General features: G+C 53.6%; 2 protein-coding genes across 6 annotated transcripts in view; both read left to right on the top strand.

Annotated features, from left to right (window-relative positions):
* Window positions 1-11,493, top strand: part of LOC108103325 (calcium/calmodulin-dependent protein kinase kinase 2-like) — a 165,448-nt gene extending 153,955 nt beyond the window's left edge. For all 5 annotated transcript variants that reach the window (XM_041818441.1, XM_041818440.1, XM_041818439.1 and 2 more), the window contains 4 exons: window positions 10,455-10,642; window positions 10,704-10,937; window positions 11,015-11,301; window positions 11,359-11,493. In XM_041818441.1, the coding sequence (XP_041674375.1) occupies window positions 10,455-10,642; window positions 10,704-10,937; window positions 11,015-11,301; window positions 11,359-11,446 (797 nt within the window). In that variant the 3' untranslated portion in view covers window positions 11,447-11,493. The remainder of the gene's footprint in view (window positions 1-10,454; window positions 10,643-10,703; window positions 10,938-11,014; window positions 11,302-11,358) is intronic.
* Window positions 11,494-14,245: 2,752 nt separating this feature from the next.
* LOC108103324 (calcium/calmodulin-dependent protein kinase kinase 2-like) lies at window positions 14,246-14,773 on the top strand. The gene is made up of 3 exons (XM_017208756.2): window positions 14,246-14,370; window positions 14,432-14,507; window positions 14,585-14,773. Exons 1-3 carry the CDS (start codon window positions 14,312-14,314, stop codon window positions 14,771-14,773), a joined length of 324 nt encoding a protein of 107 aa, XP_017064245.2. The 5' UTR covers window positions 14,246-14,311.
* Window positions 14,774-22,356: the final 7,583 nt, after the last annotated feature.

Below are 22,356 nucleotides of genomic sequence, written 5' to 3'. Positions count from 1 at the left end.
GCTCGCCCGTCAGCCCGCCCGTCAGCCCGCTCGTCTGTCGCCCGCCTGTCGCCCGTCAGCCCGTCAGCCCGTCAGCCCGTCAGCCCGTCAGCCCGTCGCCCGTCGCCCGTCAGCCCGCCGCCTGTCAGCCCGTCAGCCTGTCAGTCTCGTCGCCCCGTCAGCCCGTCAGCTCTGTCAGTCCGTTCAGCCCGTCAGCCCGTCAGCCCGTCAGCTCCGTCAGCCCGTCGCCCGTCAGCCCGTCAGTCTGCCGCCCGTCAGCCCGTCGCCTGTCAGTCCGTCAGCCCGTCGCCTGTCAGCCCGTCGCCCGTCGCCCGTCAGCCCGTCAGCCCGTCAGCCCGTCGCCCGTCAGCCCGCCGTCGCCCGTCAGCCCGCCGCCCGTCAGCCCGTCGCCCGTCGCCCGTCGCCCGTCAGCCCGTCCGCCCGCCGCCTCAGCCCGCCGCCCGTCAGCCCGCTCGCCTGCCGCCCGCCGCCCGTCAGCCCGTCAGCCCGTCGCCCGCCGCCCGCCGCCCGTCAGCCTGTCGCCTCGTCAGCCCGTCAGCCCGTCAGCCCGCCGCCTGTCAGCCTGTCGCCCGTCGCCCGTCGCCCGCCGCCCGTCAGCCCGTCGCCTGCCGCCCGCCGCCCGTCGCCCGTCAGCCTGTCAGTCCGTCAGCCCGTCGCCCGTCCGCCCGTCAGCCCGTCAGCCCGTTGCCCGTCAGCCCGCCGCCCGTCGCCCGCCGCCCGCCGCCTGTCAGCCCGTCGCCCGTCAGCCCGCCGCCCGTCAGCCCGTCGCCCGCCCGTCAGCTCCGTCAGCCCGCCGCCCGTCAGCCCGTCGCCCGTCAGCCTGCCTCGCCCGCGCGCCCGTCGCCCGCGCCGCCCGTCAGCCCGTCAGCCCGCCGCCCGCCCGTCAGCCGCCGTCAGCCCGTCAGCCTGTCAGCCCGCCGCCCGTCAGCCCGTCAGCCCGCCCCGTCAGCCCGTCAGCCCGTCGCCCGCCGCCCGTCAGCCCGTCAGCCCGTCGCCCGTCAGCCCGTCAGCCCGTCGCCCGTCAGCCCGTCAGCCCGCCGCCCGTCGCCCGTCAGCCCGCCGCCCGTCCGCCGCCGCCCGTCAGCCCGTCAGCCCGTCAGCCCGTCGGCTCGTCAGCCCGTCGCCCGTCAGCCCGCCGCCCGCCGTCTGCCTCCGTCGCCGCCGTCAGCTCGTCGCCCGTCAGCCCGTCGCCCGTCGCCCGTCAGCCCGTCAGCCCGTCGCCCGCCGCCCGTCAGCCCGCCGCCTGTCAGCCCGCCCGCCGCCCGTCGTCTGTCGCCCGCCGCCCGTCAGCCTGCCGCCCGTCAGCCCCGCCCGTCAGCCCGTCGCCCGTGCCCCGTCAGCCCGCCGCCTGCCCGCCTGCCCGTCAGCCTGTCAGCCCGTCAGCCCGTCAGTCTGCCGCCCGTCAGCCCGTCGCCCGCCGCCCGTCGCCTGTCGCCCGTCAGCCGCCTGTCAGCCCGTCAGCCCGTCAGCCCGTCAGCCCGCCGCCTGTCAGCCCGTCAGCCCGTCAGCCCGTCAGCCCGTCAGCCCGCCGCCCGTCAGCCCGTCAGCCCGTCAGCCCGTCGCCCGTCAGCCCGTCGCCCGTCAGTTGTTGCCCTGTCAGTCTGCCGCCTGTCGCCCGTCAGCCCGTCAGCTGTCCGTTGTTTGCCGCCGTCTGTTTGCTGTCGTCTGTTGCCTGTTGCCCGTTCGTCAGCTTGTCAGTTTGTCAGTCTGTCGCTTGTCAGTTGTTTGTGTTTGTTGCTTGTTGTTTTGCCTTGCCCGCTGTCTGTCGTTTGTTGTTTGCCGCTTGTTGCCTGTTGCCTGTTGCCTGTCGCCTGTTGCCTGTCGCCTGTTGCCCGTCGTTTGTTGCCTGTCGCTTGTCGCCTGTCGCCTGTTGCCTGTCGCCTGTCGCCTGTCGCCCGTTGCCCGTCGCCTGCTGTTGCCCGTTGCCTGTCGCCCGTCGCTCGTCGTTTGTTGCCCGTTGCCCGTCGCCTGTTGTTTGTTGCCTGTTGCCTGTTGCCTGTTGCCTGTTGTTTGTCGTTGTTTGTTGTTTGTCGTCGCCTGTCGTCGCTTGCCTGTTTGTTGCCTGTCGCCCGTCGCCCGTCAGCCCGTCCGTTGTCGCCTGTCGCCCTGCCGCCCGTCAGCCCGTCAGCCTGTCGCCCGTCCGCCCGCCGTTGCCTGTCGCCCGTCGCCCGTCGCCTGTCGCCCGCCGCCCGTCAGCCCGTCAGTCCGTCAGCCCGTCAGCCCGCCGCCCGTCGCCTGTCGCCCGCCGCCTGCCTGTCGCCTGTCAGCCCGTCAGCCCGTCAGCCGCCCGTCAGCCCGTCAGCCCGTCGCCCGTCAGCCCGTCAGCCCGTCGCCCGTCAGCCCGTCAGCCCGTCAGCCCGCCGCCCCCGCCAGCCCGTCAGCCTGCCGCCCGTCAGCCCGTCAGCCCGTCAGCCCGCCGCCCGTTGCCGCCCGTCGCCCGTCAGCCCCGTCGCCCGCCAGCCCTGTCGGCCCGCCAGCCGCGCCCGCCCGTCGCCGCCTGTCGCCCGTCGCCTGCCCTGTCAGCCCGCCCGTCAGCCCTGCCGCCTGCTGCCGCCCGTCAGCCCGTCAGCCCGTCCGCCCGCCGCCCGTCAGCCCGTCGCCCGTCAGCCCCGTCGCCCGTCAGCCCGCCGCCTGTCAGCCCGTCGCCGCCTGTCAGCCCGTCACTCGCCCGTCGCCTGCCGCCCGTCAGCCCGTCAGCTCCCGCCCGTCAGCCCGCCCCCGCCGCCCGTCGCCCGTCGCCCGTCGCCCGTCAGCCCGTCGCCCGCCGCCCGTCGCCCGCCCGTCAGCCTGCCCGCCGCCCGTCGCCTGCCGCCTGTCAGCTCGTCAGCCCGTCGCCCGTCAGCCCGTCAGCCCGCCGCCTGTCGCCTGTCAGCCTGTCGCCCGCCGCCTGTCAGCCTGCCGCCTCGCCCGCCAGTCGCCTGCCGCCCGTCGCCCGCCGCCTGTCAGCCCGTCGCCCGTCAGCCCGCCGCCCGTCGCCCGTCGCCTGCGTCGCCCGTCGCCCGCCGCCGTCGTCCGTCAGCCTGTCGCCCGTCAGCCTGCCGCCTGTCGCCTCGTCAGCCCCTGCCCGCCTGTCGCCCGTCGCCCGTCAGCCCGTCAGCCCGCCGCCCGTCGCCCGTCAGCCTGTCCGCCCGTCGCCCGTCAGCCGCCGCCGTTCGTCGCCCGTCAGCCCGTCGCCCGTCAGCCTCCGTCAGCCCCCGTCAGCCTCGTCAGCCCGTCAGCCCGCCAGCCCGTCGCCTGTCAGCCCGTCAGCCCGTCAGCCCGTCGCCCCCGTCGCCCGCCGCCCGTCAGTCTGCCCGCCCGTCAGCCCGTCAGCCCCCTGCCGCCCGCCGCCCGTCAGCCCGCCGCCCGCCGCCCGTCAGCCCGTCAGCCCGTCGCCCGTCAGCCCGCCGCCCGCCGCCCGCCAGCCCGCCGCCCGCCGCCCGCCGCCCGTCGCCCGTCAGCCTGCCGCCCGTCAGCCCGCCGCCTGCTCAGCCCGCCGCCTGCCGTCGCCGCCTGTCGCCCGTCGCCCGCCGCCCGTCGCCCGCCGCCTGTCGCCGCCCGCCGCCTGCCGCCCGTCAGCCCGTCGCCCGTCGCCCGCCTCGCCCGTCAGCCCGTCGCCCGTCAGCCCGCCGCCTGCCGCCCGTCAGCCTGCCGCCCGTCGCCCGTCGCCCGCCGCCCGTCGCCCGCCGCCCGCCGCCCGTCGCCCGTCGCCCGCCGCCCGTCAGCCTGCCGCCTGTCGCCCGCCGCCCGCCGCCCGCCAGCCCGTCGCCTGTCGCCTGTCAGCCTGCCGCCGCCCGTCGCCCGCCGCCCGTCGCCTGCCGCCCGTCAGCCCGTCGCCTGCCGCCCGTCAGCCCGTCGCCTCCGCCCGTCCGCCCGCCGCCCGTCGCCCGTCGCCCGTCGCCCGTCGCCCGCCGCCTGCCGCCCGTCGCCCGTCAGCCCGTCGCCCGCCGCCCGTCCCGTCGCCCGCCGCCCGCCGCCTGCCGCCCGCCGCCGCCCGTCGCCCGTCGCCTGTCAGCCCCGTCAGCCCGTCCTGCCGCCCGTCGCCCGTCCCGCCCGTCGCCCGTCAGCCCGCCGCCTCGTCAGCCCGTTGCCCGCCGCCCCGTCGCCCGTCGCCCGTTGCCCGTCGCCCGTCAGCCCGTCGCCCGCCGCCCGCCGCTGCCCGTCAGCCCGCCGCCTGTCGCCTCGCCGCCCGTCAGCCCGCCGCCCGTCAGCCCGTCGCCCGTCGCCCGTCGCCCGTCGCCCGTCAGCCCGTCGCCCGTCGCCTGTCAGCCCCGCCTCAGCCCGCTCGCCTGTCGCCCGTCGCCCGTCGCCCGTCAGCCCGTCGCCCCCGCCCGTCAGCCCGCCGCCTGTCAGCCTGCCGCCCGCCGCCCGCCGCCGCGCCTCGCCCGTCAGCCCGCCGCCCGTCAGCCCGCCAGCCCGTCGCCTGTCGCCCGTCAGCCCGTCGCCCGCGCCCGCCGCCTCGCCGCCCGCCGCCCCCGTCGCCTGCCGCCCGTCGCCCGTCAGCCCGCCGCCTGCCGCCTGTCAGCCTGCCGCCTGCCGCCCGTCAGCCCGTCGCCGCCCGTCAGCCCCGTCAGCCCGTCAGCCCGCCGCCCGTCAGCCCGTCGCCCGTCGCCCGTCGCCCGTCGCCCGCCGCCCGCCAGCCCGCCGCCTGTCAGCCTGTCGCCCGCCGCCCGTCGCCCGTCGCCTGCCGCCTGTCGCCCGTCGCCTGCCGCCCGTCGCCTGCCGCCCGCCGCCCGTCAGCCTCGCCCGCCGCCTGCTCGCCCCGTCGCCCGTCGCCCGTCAGCCCGCCGCCCGTCGCCCGTCGCCTGCCGCCTGTCGCCCGCCGCCTGTCGCCCGTCAGCCCGCCGCCCGTCGCCTGCCTGTCAGCCCGTCAGCCCGTCGCCCGTCAGCCCGTCAGTTCGTCAGCCTGCGCCTCCGCCCGTCAGCCCGCCGCCCGTCAGCCCGTCAGCCCGTCGCCCGCCGCCTCGCCCGTCAGCCCGTCAGCCCGCCGCCCGTCGCCCGCCCGCCGCCTGCCGCCCGTCAGCCCGTCGCCTGCCGCCCGCCGCCCGTCGCCCGTCGCCCGCCCGCCGCCCGTCAGCCCGCCGCCCGCCGCCCGCCGCCCGTCGCCCGTCGCCCGTCAGCCCGCCAGCCCGCCGCCCGCCGCCCGTCAGCCTGTCGCCCGTCAGCCCGTCAGCCCGTCCGCCCGTCGCCCGTCGCCCGTCAGCCCGTCAGCCCGTCGCCGCCTGTCAGCCCGCCGCCCGTCAGCCTCGTCAGCCCGTCAGCTGCCCGCCCGTCGCCCCGTCAGCTGCCGCCTGCCGCCTGTCAGCCCGCCGCCCGTCAGCCCGTCGCCCGTCAGCCCGTCGCCCGCCCAGCCTCGTCAGCCCGTCAGCCCGTCAGCCCGCCGCCCGTCGCCCGTCGCCCGTCGCCCGTCGCCCGTCAGTCTGTCAGCCCGCCGCCTGTCGCCCGCCGTTCGTCGCTCCGCCGCCCGTCGCCCGTCGCCCGTCGCCCGCCGCCCGTCAGCCCGCCGCCCGTCGCCCGTCAGCCTCGCCGCCCGTCAGCCCGTCGCCCGTCGCCCGCCGCCTGCCGCCCGTCGCCCGTCGCCCGCCTCCTGTCGCCCGTTGCCCGTCAGCCCGTCGCCCGTCAGCCCGTCAGCCTCGCCGCCCGTCGCCCGCCGCCCGTCGCCCGTCAGCCCGTCGCCCGTCGCCCGTCGCCCGTCGCCCGTCAGCCCGTCAGCCTGCCGCCCGTCGCCCGTCAGCCCGCCGCCCGTCGCCCGTCGCCCGTCGCCCGCCGTCGCCGCCTGTCAGCCCGTCGCCCGTCGCCCGTCAGCCCGTCGCCTGTCAGCCCGTCGCCCGTCCGCCCGTCAGCCCGCCGCCCGTCAGCCCTGTCGCCCGTCGCCCGCCGCCTGCTGCCCGTCAGCCCGCCGCCTGTTGCCTGTTGCCCGTCGCCTGCCGCCCGGCTTGCCTGTCGCCCGTCCTGTTGCCTGTCGCCCGTTGCCTGCCGCCCGCCGCCCGTTGCCTGTCGCCCGTCAGCCCGTTGCCTGTTGCCCGCCGCCCGTTGCCCGTTGCCCGCCGCCCGTCGCCCGTCAGCCCGTTGCCCGTCAGCCCGTCCGCCTGTTGCCCGTCAGCCTGTCGCCCGTCGCCCGTCGCCCGTCGCCCGTCGCCCGTCAGCCCGCCGCCCGCCCGTCGCCTGTCGCCCGTCAGCCCGTCGCCCGCCGCCTGCCGCCCGTCAGCCCGTCAGCCTGCCGCCCGCCGCCTGCCGCCTGTCAGCCCGCCTGTCGCCCGTCAGCCCGTCAGCCCGTCAGCCCGTCGCCTGCCGCCCGTCGCCCGCCGCCCGTCAGCCCGTCAGCCCGCCGCCCGTCGTTCCGTCAGCCTGTCGCCCGTCGCCTGCCGCCCGTCAGCCTGTCAGCCCGTCAGCCCGTCCGCCCGTCGCCCGCCGCCTGTCGCCCGCCGCCCGTCGCCCGCCGCCCGTCAGCCTGTCAGCCCGTCGCCTGTCAGCCCGCCGCCTGCCGCCCGTCAGCCCGTCGCCCGTCGCCTGTCGCCCGTCGCCCGCCGTCGCCTGTCGCCCGTCGCCCGTCAGCCCGTTGCCCGTCAGCCCGTCAGCCTGCCAGCCTGCCAGCCTGTCGCCTGTCAGCCCGTCGCCTGCCGCCCGTCGCCTGTCGCCTGCCGCCCGCCTGCCGCCTGTCAGCCCGTCAGCCCGTCGCCCGTCGCCTGTCGCCCGTCAGCCCGCCGCCCGCCGCCTGCCGCCCGTCAGCCTGTCAGCCTGTCAGCCCGTCAGCCCGTCCGCCCCCGCCTGTCAGCCCGTCAGCCCGTCAGCCCCGTCGCCCGCCGCCTGTCGCCCGCCGCCCGCCGCCCGTCAGCCCGTCGCCCGTCAGTCCGCCGCCCGCCAGCCTGTCAGCCCCGTCAGCTCCCGCCCGTCAGCCCGTCGCCCGTCAGCCCGTCGCCTGCCGCCCGTCAGCCCGTCAGCCCGTCGCCCGCCGCCCGTCGCCCGCCGCCCGCCGCCCGTCAGCCCGTCGCCCGTCGCCCCCGCCTGCCGCCCGTCAGCCCGCCGCCCGCCGCCCGCCGCCCGCCGCCCGTCAGCCTGTCAGCCCGTCAGCCCGTCCCGTCGCCCGCCCGCCCGCCAGCCCGCCGCCCGCCGCCCGTCAGCCCGCCGCCCGTCAGCCCGTCAGCCCGTCAGCCCGTCGCCCGTCGCCCGTCAGCCCGCCGCCCGTCGCCCGTCGCCCGCCGCCCGTCAGCCCGTCAGCCCGCCGCCGCCCGTCAGCCCGTCAGCCCGTCGCCCGTCGTCTGTCAGCCCGTCGCCCGTCAGTCCGTCGCCCGCCCGCCGCCCGTCAGCCGCTCGTCGCCCGCCGCCCGTCGCCCGCCGCCCGTCAGCCCGTCGGCCCGTCAGCTGCCGCCCGTCAGCCCGTCGCCTGTCAGCCTGCCGCCCGTCGCCCGTCAGCCCGTCAGCCCGTCAGCCCGCCGCCCGCCTCGTCGCCCGTCGCCTCGCCGCCCGTCAGCCCCCGTCGCCGCCCGCCGCCCGTCGCCCGTCAGCCTGCCGCCCGTCAGCTCCGTCAGCCTGTCAGTCTGCCAGCCCGTCAGCCCGTCGGCTGTCAGTCTGCCGCCCGTCAGCTGTCAGTCTGTCAGCCTGTCAGCCCGCCGCCCGTCAGTCTGTCAGTCCGTCGTCTGTCGTCGTCCGTCAGCCCGCCGTCTGTCAGCCCGCCGCCCGTCAGCCCGTCAGTCCGTCAGTCTGTCCCCGTCTGCCCGGTCTGTCAGTCTGTCAGCCCTGTCAGCCCTGTCAGCTCCGTCAGTCTGTCGCTCTGTCGCCTGTCAGTCCGTCGCCTGTCAGTCTGTCAGTCTGCCGCCTGTCAGCCCGTCAGTCCTGTCAGCTCGCCCCTGTCAGTCTGTCGCCTGTCAGTCTGTCAGTCTGTCAGTCTCGTCGGTCTGTCAGTCTGTCAGTCTGTCAGTTCGTCAGTCTGTCAGTCTGTCAGTCTCGTCAGTCTGTCAGCCGCGTCTGTCAGTCTGTCCGTCTGTCAGTCTGTCAGCCTGTCAGTCCGTCAGCCTGTCAGTCTGTTCGTCAGTCAGTCTGTCAGTCTGTCAGTCTGTCAGTTCTGTCAGCCCGTCAGTCTGTCAGTCCTCGTCAGCTCCGTCGCCCGTCAGCCTGTCAGTCTGTCAGTCTGTCAGTCTGTCAGTCTGTCAGTCTGTCAGCCTGTCGCCTGTCAGCCCGTCGCTGTCAGCCTGTCAGTCTGTCAGTCTGTCAGCCCGTCAGTCTGTCAGTCTGCCGGTCTGTCGCCTGTCAGTCTGTCAGTCTGTCAGTCTGTCAGTCTGTCAGTCTGTCAGTCTGTCAGTCTGTCAGCCTGTCAGTCTGTCGCCTGTCAGTCCGTCAGTCTGTCAGTCCGTCAGTCCTGTCGCCCGTCAGTCTGTCCGTCTGTCGTCTGTCAGTCTGTCAGTCTGTCAGTCCGTTAGTCTGTCAGTCTGTCAGTCTGTCAGTCTGTCAGTCTGTCAGTCTGTCAGTCTGTCAGTCTGTCAGTCTGTCAGTCTGTCAGTCTGTCAGTCTGTCAGTCTGTCAGTCTGTCAGCCTGTCAGCCTGTCAGTCTGTCAGTCTGTCAGTCTGTCAGTCTGTCAGTCTGTCTGTCAGTCTGTCAGTCTCTGTCAGTCTGTCGTCTGTCAGTCCCGTCAGTCTGTCGTCTGTCAGCCCGTCAGGTCTGTCAGTCTGTCGTCTGTCAGTCTGTCAGTCTGTCAGTCTGTCAGTCTGTCAGTCTGTCAGTCTGTCGCTGTCAGTCTGTCAGTCTGTCAGTCTGTCAGTCTGTCAGTCTGTCAGTCTGTCAGTCTGTCAGTCTGTCAGTCTGTCAGTCTGTCAGTCTGTCAGTCTGTCAGTCTGTCAGTCTGTCAGTCTGTCAGTCTGTCAGTCTGTCAGTCTGTCAGTCTGTCAGTCTGTCGTCTGTCAGTCTGTCGCCTGTCAGCTCCGTCAGTCTGTCAGTCTGTCAGTCTGTCAGTCTGTCAGTCTGTCAGTCTGTCAGTCTGTCAGTCTGTCAGTCTGTCTGTCAGTCTGTCAGTCTGTCAGTCTGTCAGTCTGTCAGTCTGTCAGTCTGTCAGTCTGTCAGTCTGTCAGTCTGTCAGTCTGTCAGTCTGTCAGTCTGTCAGTCTGATAGTCAGGTTGGAATGATTGGATTTGATCACAATTTTGCAAACAGTTTTCTAAACTGAACTCGAAGCTCATTCGAGAATTGTACTTTTAACAAAGGCGTAACAGCAGTGCAAGCCTGACTGCTTTGCACCACTATACCTAAGTTGGAGTCATCAGCTGCTTTATTGCTAGAAGAACACCTCTTCTCCAAAAAGCATATTCTCTACATACCCTTTGAGTTTTGTATCCAAGAGAATTGCGCGAATTCAGGAATGGACAGATGTAATGTCATGGCACCACGTTCGAGCAGACTTAAGCCCTGAGGATCTGGTGTCTCGAGGACTCTCTCCCACTTAGCTAATAGGCTTTTGGACTGCAGCTTGGGTGGAGCTTTTTCGCAATCTTCCGGAGCGCAGTATTAACATTTTTATGGAAAGCTTCGGTGCAATTTTGCTCATATGGAGCGCTTTATTTCCCTTCGGAATAAGAATTGTTCTCGATGAGTTGGTCCTCTCACCGTGCAGGATTAAATCGCGTACTCTAGTTTTAAAGAATTCAGCTTTGCCATTATGCTGCGGAAATCGCCGGACTCTAAGCTAACAGCCATTTATCAAAAGGAAGCCAATTGCTGTCTCTTTTGAGATTTGGCAGGCGGCTACAAAATCCGAGCCTGAACTACGACGATAGGCATATCGTCTTACTTCAGAAAGTTCATCCGGTAACACAGGCTACAATAGTCTTTTACCTCACAACATTTTTTCAGGCATAGCTTGGATCATGAAGACAAATGTTTTGGGCAGTTGACTTTTGCAGTTCCTCATATTATTTGGAGCACAAATTATCTGGCAACTTATTTTTGTGAGAATTAAACCTATCATATGTTAAATTTATTTATTAATTAAGGATGGCAAATTCGTTGTCTTCCCTAAAACAACGCTGTTTTGCATTACGTTGTTGTGCTCTACGTTGTCTTCCAATGCGATTTGTATTATTTTTAGTACTATAAACTTTATTATTAGTGCTACATAACTATCTGTACATCTTCTTAGTAGTTGTTTTGTGTTTATTGATGAACATATTTGTTGAAGTTGCTTAAGAAACACACAAGATTAATTAAACGTGCACTACTAAATATTAAAAGTTATTGATTATTCCTCCTAAACAAAAAGGTGAATTGCCGCCAATACAATCTAGAGAGGGTTATTTGTTTGTTATTTATAATTGTTGTATAGTTGTATATATTGTTTCATATCGAATATTCCATCACAATTATACATCACATGAATTGTTAGCTTTACTATATAACTATAGCTTTCTGGTACATTAAATTACTTAATATCTAGTGTTTACTTACCTCTATGGTGCTTCTATTAATTCTACCATTTATCTTCTAACAGTGCATTTTCAAAAAATTATCCACGCTGACATTAAACCAGGAAATTTATTGTTAACTGAATCTGGGCATGTCAAAATAGCTGATCTAGGTGTTTGTAACGAATTTTTCGGAGAAGATGCCAATATAAGCAATGAATCGACAAGCGGAACTCCAGCCTTCAGAGCACCCGAAACTCTTATATTGGGACAAGTATAAAATTCTTTAAATAATTTTGAACATTAAAAATTAAACATTTTTTATTGTTTGTTAGACCAAATATTGTGGAAAAGCAGCAGATGTGTGGTCACTAGGTGCAACTCTATATTCTTTGGTTTTTGGAAATGTACCGTTTTTAGCAAATTCGGTGCCGTTATTGTATGATAAAATAAAACGGGATTCTGTAGTATTTCCAGAACACTATTTAGTTTCTGAAAATTTGAAAAGCTGCATAACTCAAATGTTGGAAAAGGATGCCATGCACAGGATTACAGTTCCCCAATTAAAGGTATTATATATTTGTAATAAGTAAAATAAATAAAAAACATTCGAATGTATTGGATATAATGAATATTCATTTTTTAGACGAATAAATGGGTTACCTCTGGTTCCCAATATTCTTTGCCGACAGAAGAGGAAAATTGTATGTTGGTACAAGTAGACGATAAAGACATGCGCTCCGTCATACACAGCATTCCAAAATTGGACACACTAATACTAATTAAAACAATGTTGAAAAAACACTCTTTTGGAAACCCTTTTGTAAAGGGATCTGCGGTAATATTTTCAGGACCAAACGAATCGCGGATTTCGTTTGTCCGCGCAGGTCGATCTAATTCAGCACCTGCTTCCTGTCACATGCTTACAGATAGGTATTAAAGTCACTTTAAAAAAGTATTGATAGTTATATGTATTTTTGTTTTTTGCAGGCAACCTTCGGCTGATGCTCTGCTTCCATCCCTTACGGAACATTGTCCAGACCAATCTAACGAAGATAAATATAATAATATTAATTGACCTAAATGTTATTAATTAAAATGTGATTAAACTTTTGTATTACTTTGTGTTATTGGAATTTTTATTGTAATCATACTTAACTTGCAATGGTATGATTTTCTCAATGATTAAAATAAGAATACTCGTATACTCACTTTGCCCATCCAGCATGGACATATAAATATAATTCTCAAAGAAAAAAGTGGTTTATTGTATTTCTTGAAAATAAGGAAGGCAAGCCCATAGCGAATATACATATATTACTGATCTGGATCAGTTAAAATGCGAAATTAGAGTAAAATGAATTGTACTGATCTTGGCGTATACCTTCGATGGACACTTTTATAAGAACGCACCCTCGGATCATTACACTTCCCACGCCATGTTTCACGGTTGGTCTTAGGTGATATTTGGTTTTGCTTTCGTTTTGGAAAAGTAGATCCTCCCAGCAGCTATGGTCCTTTTGGTCAAGTGTCCCTATAATTATCGGTGTCGCTCGGCCCGAAAAGAGTTTATTCGAGCGACTCTGCCGTTGTACATCCATTTGTTAAGGGATTTCAGTTCCGGAGCAAGATTTGAAGCAGTCGGCAAAGAAAATGGGCATACTAACCCATTGCACAAGGTTAGGATCAAGTCCATCCCCCAAATGGGTTGGAAAAAACTCCGATATCGGTGTCTTATACAAGTTAACAGTACTGAGAAGTAACAGGGAAACGGTAGAAATCTTGGGTGATTCTTAGACTACCCTAGTCTTTCTACGTGCCGACTCAGCATACCCGCCTTTGGGGGCCGTGCCTGGGTCCCATTCGTTCCTGGTATGGTGAGTTATGCTCATTTTGCGATCGCTAGCAATTTTCACTGGCATGCGATCGGCCTGCCGACTAAGTTCCCTTTTTCGTACAGCTAAGGTCCTTAGTTCTCTTTTATAATTATTTGAATAAAGAGCACTTAGCTTCATAAACTTTTCTCCGGCTATCGCCGTCATATTATTTGCATTCGCCCATTGAGCTTAAGGCCAGGGGTATAGGAAAGGATACACCCGACTCATTTCAAGACACCCGACTCATTTCAAGACACTCGACTCATTTTCAAGACACCCGACTCACTTTTCCCAAAAACATGGGTGTCTCAGACACTCGCTTCATTTGCTATGAGTGGGTCGGGTGTCTGTGCATTAGGATCATGTGCATAGAATTGAGCGGGTGTCAAAAACGCAAACACCCAAAACGCACAAAGCGATCTGTGCACTCCGGGTGTGTGCTCTTTTCTTGCTGTTCATGAGTGCGACACACACTCGAAATGTATGAGTGTGATTCGGGTGCCGAAAAAAGACACCCTTGACGTTCTGTGCTAGCGACCTTCAAAATTTTTTTCGGCTTCAACAAACATACACAAAAATTGAATAAAATAAGAGAGCTACTTATAATTGGCAAAAATGAATATAGCTTGCACACGTTAAAAAGAAATATATATAATAATAAAGCTACATTCGTGACCTGTAGCTCATATACAATTTTTTATTTGTGAAAATATATTCGAATAAATTAAATATATATAAAATAGATTAAAGTGTTATGCCAGCCGAACGGTATATTCGGCTATATGTATTGAACCTCTTATGAATTAGGTGGCATAAGTTCAAGTTTTTAATGAACTCTTCAGGTCCGTTTCTATATATAATTAAAAAGAAAATCGTGAATGATAGCGAAGAGGAAGAGATCCGGGGCTTTATACCAAGACAGGCTCAAATCGAAGAGAAAGAAACATAATGAACGCGAACGAATTGCAAAACATTATCTTCGGAAAGCTTCGGTGCAATTTTGTTCATATGGAGCGCCTTATTTTCCTTCGGAATGGGAATTGTTCTCGATGAGTTGGTCCTCTCACCGTGCAGGATTAAATCGCGTACTCTAGTTTTAAAGAAATCAGCTTTGCCATTTTGCTGCGGAAATCGCCGCACTCTAACCTAACAGCCCTCTATCAAAAGGAAGCCAATTGCTGTCTCTTTTGAGATTTGGCAGGCGGCTACAAAATTCGAGCCTAAACTACGAAGATAGGCATATCGTCTTACTTCAGAAAGTTCATCCGGTCACAAAGGCTACAATAGTCTTTTACCTCACAAAAATTTTTCAGGTATAGCTGGGATCATGAAGACAAATGTTTTGAGCAGTTGACTTTTGCAGTTCCTCATATTATTTGGAGCACAAATTATCTGGCAACTTATTTTTGTGAGAACTAAACCTATCATATGTTAAATTTATTTATTAATTAAGGATGGCAAATTCGTTGTCTTCCCTAAAACAACGCTGTTTTGCATTACGTTGTTGTGCTCTACGTTGTCTTCCAATGCGATTTGTATTATTTTTAGTACTATAAACTTTATTATTAGTGCTACATAACTATCTGTACATCTTCTTAGTAGTTGTTTTGTGTTTATTGATGAACATATTTGTTGAAGTTGCTTAAGAAACACACAAGATTAATTAAACGTGCACTACTAAATATTAAAAGTAACTTCATTATTCCTCACTAAACGAAAAGGTGAATTGCCGCCAATACAAACTAGAGAAGGAAGGGTTATTTGTTTGTTATTTATAATTGTTGTATAGTTGTATATATTGTTTCTTAATATGAATTGTTAGCTTAACTATATAACTATAGCTTTCAGGTACATTAAATTACTTAATATCTAGTGTGCACTTACCTCTATGGTGCTTCTATTAATTCTACGAACTACAACATTTATCTTCTAACAGTGCATTTTCAAAAAAATTATCCACGCTGACATTAAGCCAGGAAATTTATTGTTAATTGAATCTGGGCATGTCAAAATAGCTGATCTAGGTGTTTGTAACGAATTTTTCGGAGAAGATGCCAATATAAGCAATGAATCGACAAGCGGAACTCCAGCCTTCAGAGCACCCGAAACTCTTATATTGGGACAAGTATAAAATTCTTTAAATAATTTTTAACATTAAAAATTAAACATTTTTTCTTGTTTTTTAGACCAAATTTGAAAAGCTTCGTAACTCAAATGTTGGAAAAGGATGCCATGCACAGGATTACAGTTCCCCAATTAAAGGTATTATATATTTGTAATAAGTAAAATAAATAAAAAACATTCGAATGTATTGGATATAATGAATATTCATTTTTTAGACGAATAAATGGGTTACCTCTGGTTCCCAATATTCTTTGCCGACAGAAGAGGAAAATTGTATGTTGGTACAAGTAGACGATAAAGACATGCGCTCCGTCATACACAGCATTCCAAAATTGGACACACTAATACTAATTAAAACAATGTTGAAAAAACACTCTTTTGGAAACCCTTTTGTAAAGGGATAATATTTTCAGGACCAAACGAATCGCGCCCATAGCGAATATACATATATTACTGATCTGGATCAGTTAAAATGCGAAATTAGAGTCAAATGAATTGTACTGATCTTGGGGTATACCTTCGATTGGTCAAGTGTCCCTTTAATTAGCGGTGTCGCTCGGCCCGAAAAGCCGTTTTTCGAGCGACTCTGCCGTTGTACATCCATTTGTTAAGGGATTTCAGTTCCGGAGCAAGATTTGAAGCAGTCGGCAAAGAAAATGGGCACACTAACCCATTGCACAAGGCTAGGATCAAGTGCAACCCCCAAATGGAAAAATGGTTGGAAAAAACTCCGATATCGGTGTCTTACACAAGTTAACACTACTGAGAAGTAACAGGGAAACGGTAGAAATCTTGGGTGATTCTTAGATTACCCTAGTCTTTCTACATGCCGACTCAGCATACCCGCCTTTGGGGGCCGTGCCTGGGTCCCATTCGTTCCTGGTATGGTGAGTTATGCTCATTTTGCGATCGCTAGCAATTTTCACTGGCATGCGATCGGCCTGCCGACTAAGTTCCCTTTTTCGTACAGCTAAGGTCCTTAGTTCTCTTTTATAATTATTTGAATAAAGAGCACTTAGCTTCATAAACTTTTCTCCGGCTATCGCCGTCATATTATTTGCATTCGCCCATTGAGCTTAAGGCCAGGGGTATAGGAAAGGAGACACCCTTTCGACATAAACTTCATTTTACACATCATCAACCACCCTACTGTTGGCACAACATCAGCGGCCACCTAGGAGCAGCAGCCCGGCAGCTGATTCCCATCTATCTTGACAGTCACTACTACTCAGCAAGCACCGTACCGGTGCCACCTCATCGGCCTGATCTGAAGCAGCTTTTCCACCGAGCAACCGACTATAAGGTAACTGGCGCCTAATGAGCGAAATGAACTAGCGACCCTCAAAATTTTCAAGAAAAACATGTAAGTGGGCAAACATATACAAAAATTGAATACAATAAGAGAGCTACTTATAATTGGCGAAAATGAATATAGCTTGCACACGTTTAAAAAAATATATATATAATAATAAAGCTGCATTCGTGACCTGTAGCTCATATACAATTTTTTATTTGTGAAAATATATTCGAATAAATTAAATATATATAAAATAGATTAAAGTATTATGCCAGCCGAACGGAATATTCGGCTATATGTATTGAACCTCGTATGAATTAGGTGGCATAAGTTCAAGTTTTTAAAGAACTCTTCACTTCCGTATAGAGAAATTAAAAAGAAAGTCGTGAGTGATAGTGAAGAGGAAGAGATCCGGGGCTTTAGACCAAGACAGGCTCAAATCGAAGAGAAAGAAACATAATGAACGCGAACGAATTGCAAAACATTATCCAGGGCGCCTTAGCGCAAAAGGAAGCTAGGCTCAGAGCACAATTTAAAGCTCAAATCAGTTCCGTTAATATGCAGTTACAAAACATGCGCGTATAGAGCCCACAGGTGAAGGCCTACCAATGTGTCTCAGGACAGCCAGGAGCACCCCCATGTGATACCGCTCCACGTAATAAATTCACTACCAGATTTTAATGGCGAGCAAGAAAATCTGCGTGGCAATCTGCCACGGACGCATACGAACTCTTTAAACCTTACTAGGGCAGCTGTGCCCATTAGACCGTTACCATAATCATGAATAAAATTAGGGGCCCAGCGCGAGCGTTGCTGGAATCACACAACACTGTACTTAATTTCGATGCCATTCTGGCAAGATTAGACTGCACCTACGCAGATAAAACTTCGTAGAGGCTGTTGCAACTACAGCTTGAGGCGGTGATCAAAGCCTCATGCAATTCTATGACGAGATTGAGCGTAAGCTAAGTAAGCCAGTATCGAAAGAAGCCAGTTCGCGGCAACATATGCTAGAGCAATGGAAAGAAGACACAGAATTCTGACTTTCGTAAGACTACGTAAGTATCGCTCTCCCGATAAACAAGGAAACGAAAAGAACCCTCATTATTTTAAAAAACCCGGTAAAGAACAACCATTTGACGGGATCATAGACTTCGACTTGCTAACGCAAGTGGGAGCCACCCTCAATAAAAAAAAATCGATAAAAAGGGTCAGATGAGACAGGTGGTAGGAAAAAGCGTTTGGTTTTCTACTTCAGGAAACTGAACGAAAAAACCATTCCTGATACCCCTTGCCAAGTATCGAGCTGGCAAGCCATGGCAAAGCCAAATATTTTACAACTCTAGACTTAAAATCTGCCTATCACAAAATTTTCCTCGCGGAACAAGATCGCGAAAAACCTCATTTTCAATCAACGGAGGCAAGTATGAATTCTGCCGTTTACCTTTTGGATTACAAAATGCTGGTAGCATTTTTCAAAGGGCAATCGATGACGTATTGAGAGAGCAGATAAAGAAATCGTGTTACGTCTATGTTGACGATGTCATAATCTTTTCGGAGAACAAAAAGAGGATGTCAGTCACATTGACTGGGTCCTGAAAAAATTAGGCCAAGTCAATATGACCATCTTGAAAGACAAAACCCATTTTTTTTAAAGAAAGTGTCCAATACCTCGGCTTCGTAGTAAGGCGAAACGGGGCTACAACTGACCCTGAAAAGGTAGCAGCCATTAAGGAATACACAGAGCTGACAAGCTTATTCTCACTAAGATCATTCTTTGGACTGCCAGCTATTATAGTGTGTTTCATAAAAGATTTCACTACAATAGGCAGGCCACTAACCAACCTCCTTAAGGGAGAAAACGGTGCCGTAAGTAAACACATGTCAAGGAAAACAGCGATAAATTTTAAAGATCAGCAGAGAGACGCATTCGATAGACTTCGAAACATTTTGAAAACATTAAGAATATGTCACCCTTAAATACCCAGATTTTAAGAAACCGTACGATCTGACAAGCGATGCGTCAGCTTACGGCACCGTGGCTGTCGCAAGACAAAAAATCCATAATGATGATGTCCAGAACCCTTGAAGACTGCGAGACCCGTTACGCAACTAACGAAAGAGAGTTACTTGCTATAGTCTGGGCTCTAGGAAAATTAAGGCTGTATGATTAATTAATTAAATTAAATTAATCTGTATGGCACTCGTGACATAAGAATCTACACAGACCATAAGCCGCTAACGTTCGGTGTCTCGGACAAGAACCCAAATGACAAATTAAAACGTTGGAAAGCATTTATAGATGACTACGGTGCAAAAGTCATATACACTCCGGGCAAAGAAAATTTTGTCGCCGACGCCCTTTCGCGAAAAAACATCAATGCCCTTCAAATCGAACCCGAATCTGATTGTGCAACAGTTCACAGTGAAGAATCTAGCACTTATACGAGCTGCTCAGGAAAATATCAAAAAAGTCCTTCGCGACTACTATTTTCCAAAAATGTCCGAGAAATAGTGACAAGTTGCAAAATAGGCACTACAAGTGTGTCAGACAAGAACAAGAACTTGGGTTAACTCCAATTCCGTCATATGTCGGCGAAAGGCTGGATATTGACACTTTTTCCACTGGTACAAATCTATTTTAAAGGACAATCGACAAGTTCTCCAAATTTGCGATAGTACAACCAATAGTGTCTAGGGCAATAGTAGACGTGAAATCCCTATCCTCCTTCTAATAAACTTATTCCCAAATAAAAAGACAATATACTGTGATAACGAAGCGTCTTTCAGCTCTGAAACGATTATATCGTTACTCAAAAATCAGTATGGCATAAATGTTGGAAATGCACGCCTCCACAGCACCCTAACAGAAATAACGAGGTGCATCAAAATGGATAAGCAAATTAATGATACAGTGGAGCTAGTTATGCGGGCGAATATAATAAAGCATTACATTCGGTCATTAACCAAAAACCCATTGATGTAATCCACTCTGGCTCCGACAAAATTAAGCAAGTAATAAAAATGAATATTAAAAAAATACAGAAAGATAATCTTGACAGGAGTAACCCATCAAGACAAAAATATAACATTGGAGGTAGGAGAAAGAGTCTACTTAAAGAACAATAAAAGACTAGGCAATAAGCTAACTCCGTTATACACGGAAAACGAGTAGAAGCGGACCTAGGGACAGCGGTACCCTCATTGAGGGTAGTAGATATAACTTGTCATTTTCTTACAGGGTCGCGGGAATCATATTAACAATATAAGCAGTAGTTAACAGACTACACTCACGCCCGGTACATCCCCATAACCGACGGAACTGCATTGGTGTGGGAACATAGGAATTACTTTAGGCATTCGAGCAATTTGAAAGATTTTTCAATTATGATAGACGAAACAGCTAGATTGTCCGCTCTTTTTCCACAATCGCACATGCGAAAATTTTTAGATGTTGATACTGATCATATTAGAAATATCTTATCCGTATTAAAGGTACACCACCGAATTGCTAGAAGCAGACTTTTTAGGCACCTCGTTAAAAGTCGTAGCGGACTCACCTGATGCAGCTGATCTCGATATGTTAAAAATGTCAGAATCCCGGTTAATCGAATCAAACAATAGACAAGTAGTTATTAACACCGAAACGCAAAAGCAGATTAACAAACTAACCGATGCTGTCAACGAAATCATTAAAGCAAAAAAGAATGACCTGGTTGACACCCCACATTTATACGAAGTTCTTTTGGCCAGAAATAGAAAGCTATTTACAGAGGTACAGAATCTGATGCTCACGGTCACACTTGAAAAATCAAATATCATATACCCTGCCATTTTTAACCATGAAGATTTGAAGTCCGTTTTAGTTGATCACCCCACAGAGGTCCCCGTTATCAGCCTAAAAGGGGCATCTAATATTAAAGTCCTTCAGCCCGACAGTATTATTCACATGCTCATTGCATTGTAGCGAGCGAAGTATATAATTTTAATTCTATTTTAATTTCATAAATACATACATTGCATGTACCCATACAAACTAACACATTCCTTCTTAAGTGTCTGGCCAACGAGCCGTCACTCTCAACGATAATGTCTTATGATTTTTCCCATTATTACAGCATACCCTAATATAAAATGTACATGTAAAAAGGTTACCGTCTTTCCCGTTTCTCACCAACACACCGTTCTCCAACTATGGGACAACGTGGTAGCTGAGTGCAACCAGGAAGTCTTAGCGATCACTGATTGCGTGTCGTCATGTACGGAGCATTCTGCAAACTGGCAACCCAGGACACTTGTGCCCGAGGTCTACACGCATGGGTCTCGGCGTATTGCGAAACGTAGGTCAGCCACCTAAGCCCCATAACGCTGGTAGTCGATGGTATAATGATAGTCAATGAGAGTCCGGCAATAGTCAGCACGGATGACGGTCCCAATGTAGAAACAAATGGCACGCATCTAAAGACATTTGAGCGACTAGTCTTCGTAAACGGCACAAAATACTTTAACAAGCATAAGAAAGACTACGGGCGTGGCGGCCTCCTACTTGCTAAACATTATCGGGCTTAGCCAAGGGCTTAGTACGAAAATGCTTCAGAGGGTGAACAGCCAAAACCTGGAAACGATCCAAACCCTCAAAAACGAATAAAGTCGGCTGGATCAACGGACATCTGGATCGCTGTCGGCGTGGGAGTATGCTTTTTGATCATATTCAAAATATGCCAAAACACTTAAGCGATAAAATAAATAAAAAATAATGGCTATCTTACCAAATATTAGGATAAGTTTGTTTTCTAGATGAAGAAGTTATTTCTTAGTTATCTATAAAAAAAACCGAATATTTTTTGTTTTTCTCTGATTTTTTTAGTCTTTATGTATATCTGTGAGAAAATACTTAAATTAAACTTTACTATACCATTTTAATTTTGTTTTTAAGTTAGTTTTAACCATTTTATTTGTGTTTGAAGTAACAGAATAAATGTTCGCAGTTATTCATATAAGTTGAGTTGGGTGGTAACTCGACTAGTAAAAGGTGTTATTTTAGAAGTGTAGAACTTAAAGTTGGCATTACTGTTCAAGATAGCGACCGATTTAACAGTTGTCAAGTGATTTATTCTTAGTTTGGTTTGGCCATTCATCATGAATGGACTGATGACATGCAGACCCTTGCAAATGTAGCATTTTTTTTTCGAAAATAATGTTTCTGTGCGGCATACGTATCGCGCACTACCTCCATTTTATCGTTGACAAAATCGACCACCAGAGCAGTTAATTCGATTAACCATGGAACGTTTTCACACCATATTTACTTTTATTGATAACTAGAATAACCAGAGACGCCTTGCGGTGCGTACAGAAGTAGCTATTACCTATATTATAGAGCGCAGAGAGATTGATCAAGTTACTGGAATTTTGTCTTGTGCCGTATTGAAATTAGCCAAATGGAATTTTAGCAAGATGGATAATAATATCCAAGAACATCGATTCGTGTTAGACAGCAAAGATATCACAAATACCTTAGGAATGTCGAGGAGGCCCCAATCGGATGAATTTTTCTTTCGTTTCGATTTCCCAAAAACTAACGCTATGACTAAAAGGAAAATTCTCTCAACTATTGCACGCTTGTATGACATATTTGGCTTGTTAGGACCATAACATAAAAAAAATTTTGTTCAGGAGCTGTGTGTGAGTCATTTCGATTGGGACGAACAATTAATTGGTCGTTGATAATATATTTATCCTGACTTGCATAATTTAAACCAAATCGCCATACCCTGATATGTAGGATTTCAATTCGAATGGCATATCCGTCAAAATCATTGGGATACGTGGCAACAGTTCGTCTTCTCCTTGGAATTTTCCAGTCAAAAAATGTTTTGTATCATGTGTTACGCCTGAAAGCAACGATGAGATATTCAGGTGGTGAATGTAATTGTAATTCTGGCAGACTTTTCCACTGCCGCAGCACATCCCTGGGGTTTCGTTCTTAAATTTGAGTGCGCTGCATTACGAGTAAATTTTATCCATTTTTCCAATGGCGTCACCTGGACTGTAGTCAATGTTACTGTCATAATGGAATGCAGCAAGATTTAAAACAATGCGTAGTGTTCGTCTCGATCGAACCACTCTTGCTCGAACATTTTGTCGGCGACTTTTCCGTTGTTCAATGTCGCAGACGAAAGGGCCTGAGCATCGCGTACTCGATAATCTTTTAACCTTACTTCCCATCGTTCAGGTGATTCAGACGAACGGATCTCACCGGCATGCACTCGAACACTTTCCAGCCTCAATGCTCGTTGCTCGTCTGATTCTGAGGCCCGAAATACCCTTTTCGCTTGCGCTTGAGGTGTATATCGGCCAATTGTATTTCGCTTTGGGGGCATATTTCGAAGCAAATGCGTTCATCAGATAAAAAAAAATATATAACAAATTAAACAAAACTAAAACTAAATTAAATGAGTTTCAGAAGAAATCTTTATAAAAGTTGAATTGCAATAAAAATAAAAACTGATTAAAAAAAACTAATTTCAATTTTATAATGCAACGTACACGTTTTCTAAAGAAAAGTACTCAAAATATTAAATTAAATTGTTGTTTATTTTTTATCGCACAATAAAAAGAAAAAAAAGAAATAAATTTTAGGAAGCACTTTTTTATAAAAATTTAAATTGCAAGTAGAAGAAACAGTTT

The sequence above is a fragment of the Drosophila eugracilis genome, unplaced genomic scaffold (genome assembly GCF_018153835.1).
Source record: "Drosophila eugracilis isolate 14026-0451.02 unplaced genomic scaffold, ASM1815383v1 contig_2166, whole genome shotgun sequence".
Lineage (NCBI taxonomy): Eukaryota > Metazoa > Arthropoda > Insecta > Diptera > Drosophilidae > Drosophila > Drosophila eugracilis.
This window is presented reverse-complemented; position numbering and strand designations above follow the sequence as displayed.

Coding starts and splice junctions, on each gene's coding strand:
- LOC108103324 (XM_017208756.2), top strand. CDS start 14,312: ATGAATCGACAAGCGGAACTCCAGCCTTCAGAGCACCCGAAACTCTTA. Junction 14,371..14,431: donor AAACTCTTATATTGGGACAA/GTATAAAATTCT, acceptor CTTGTTTTTTAG/ACCAAATTTGAAAAGCTTCG. Junction 14,508..14,584: donor TTACAGTTCCCCAATTAAAG/GTATTATATATT, acceptor TTCATTTTTTAG/ACGAATAAATGGGTTACCTC.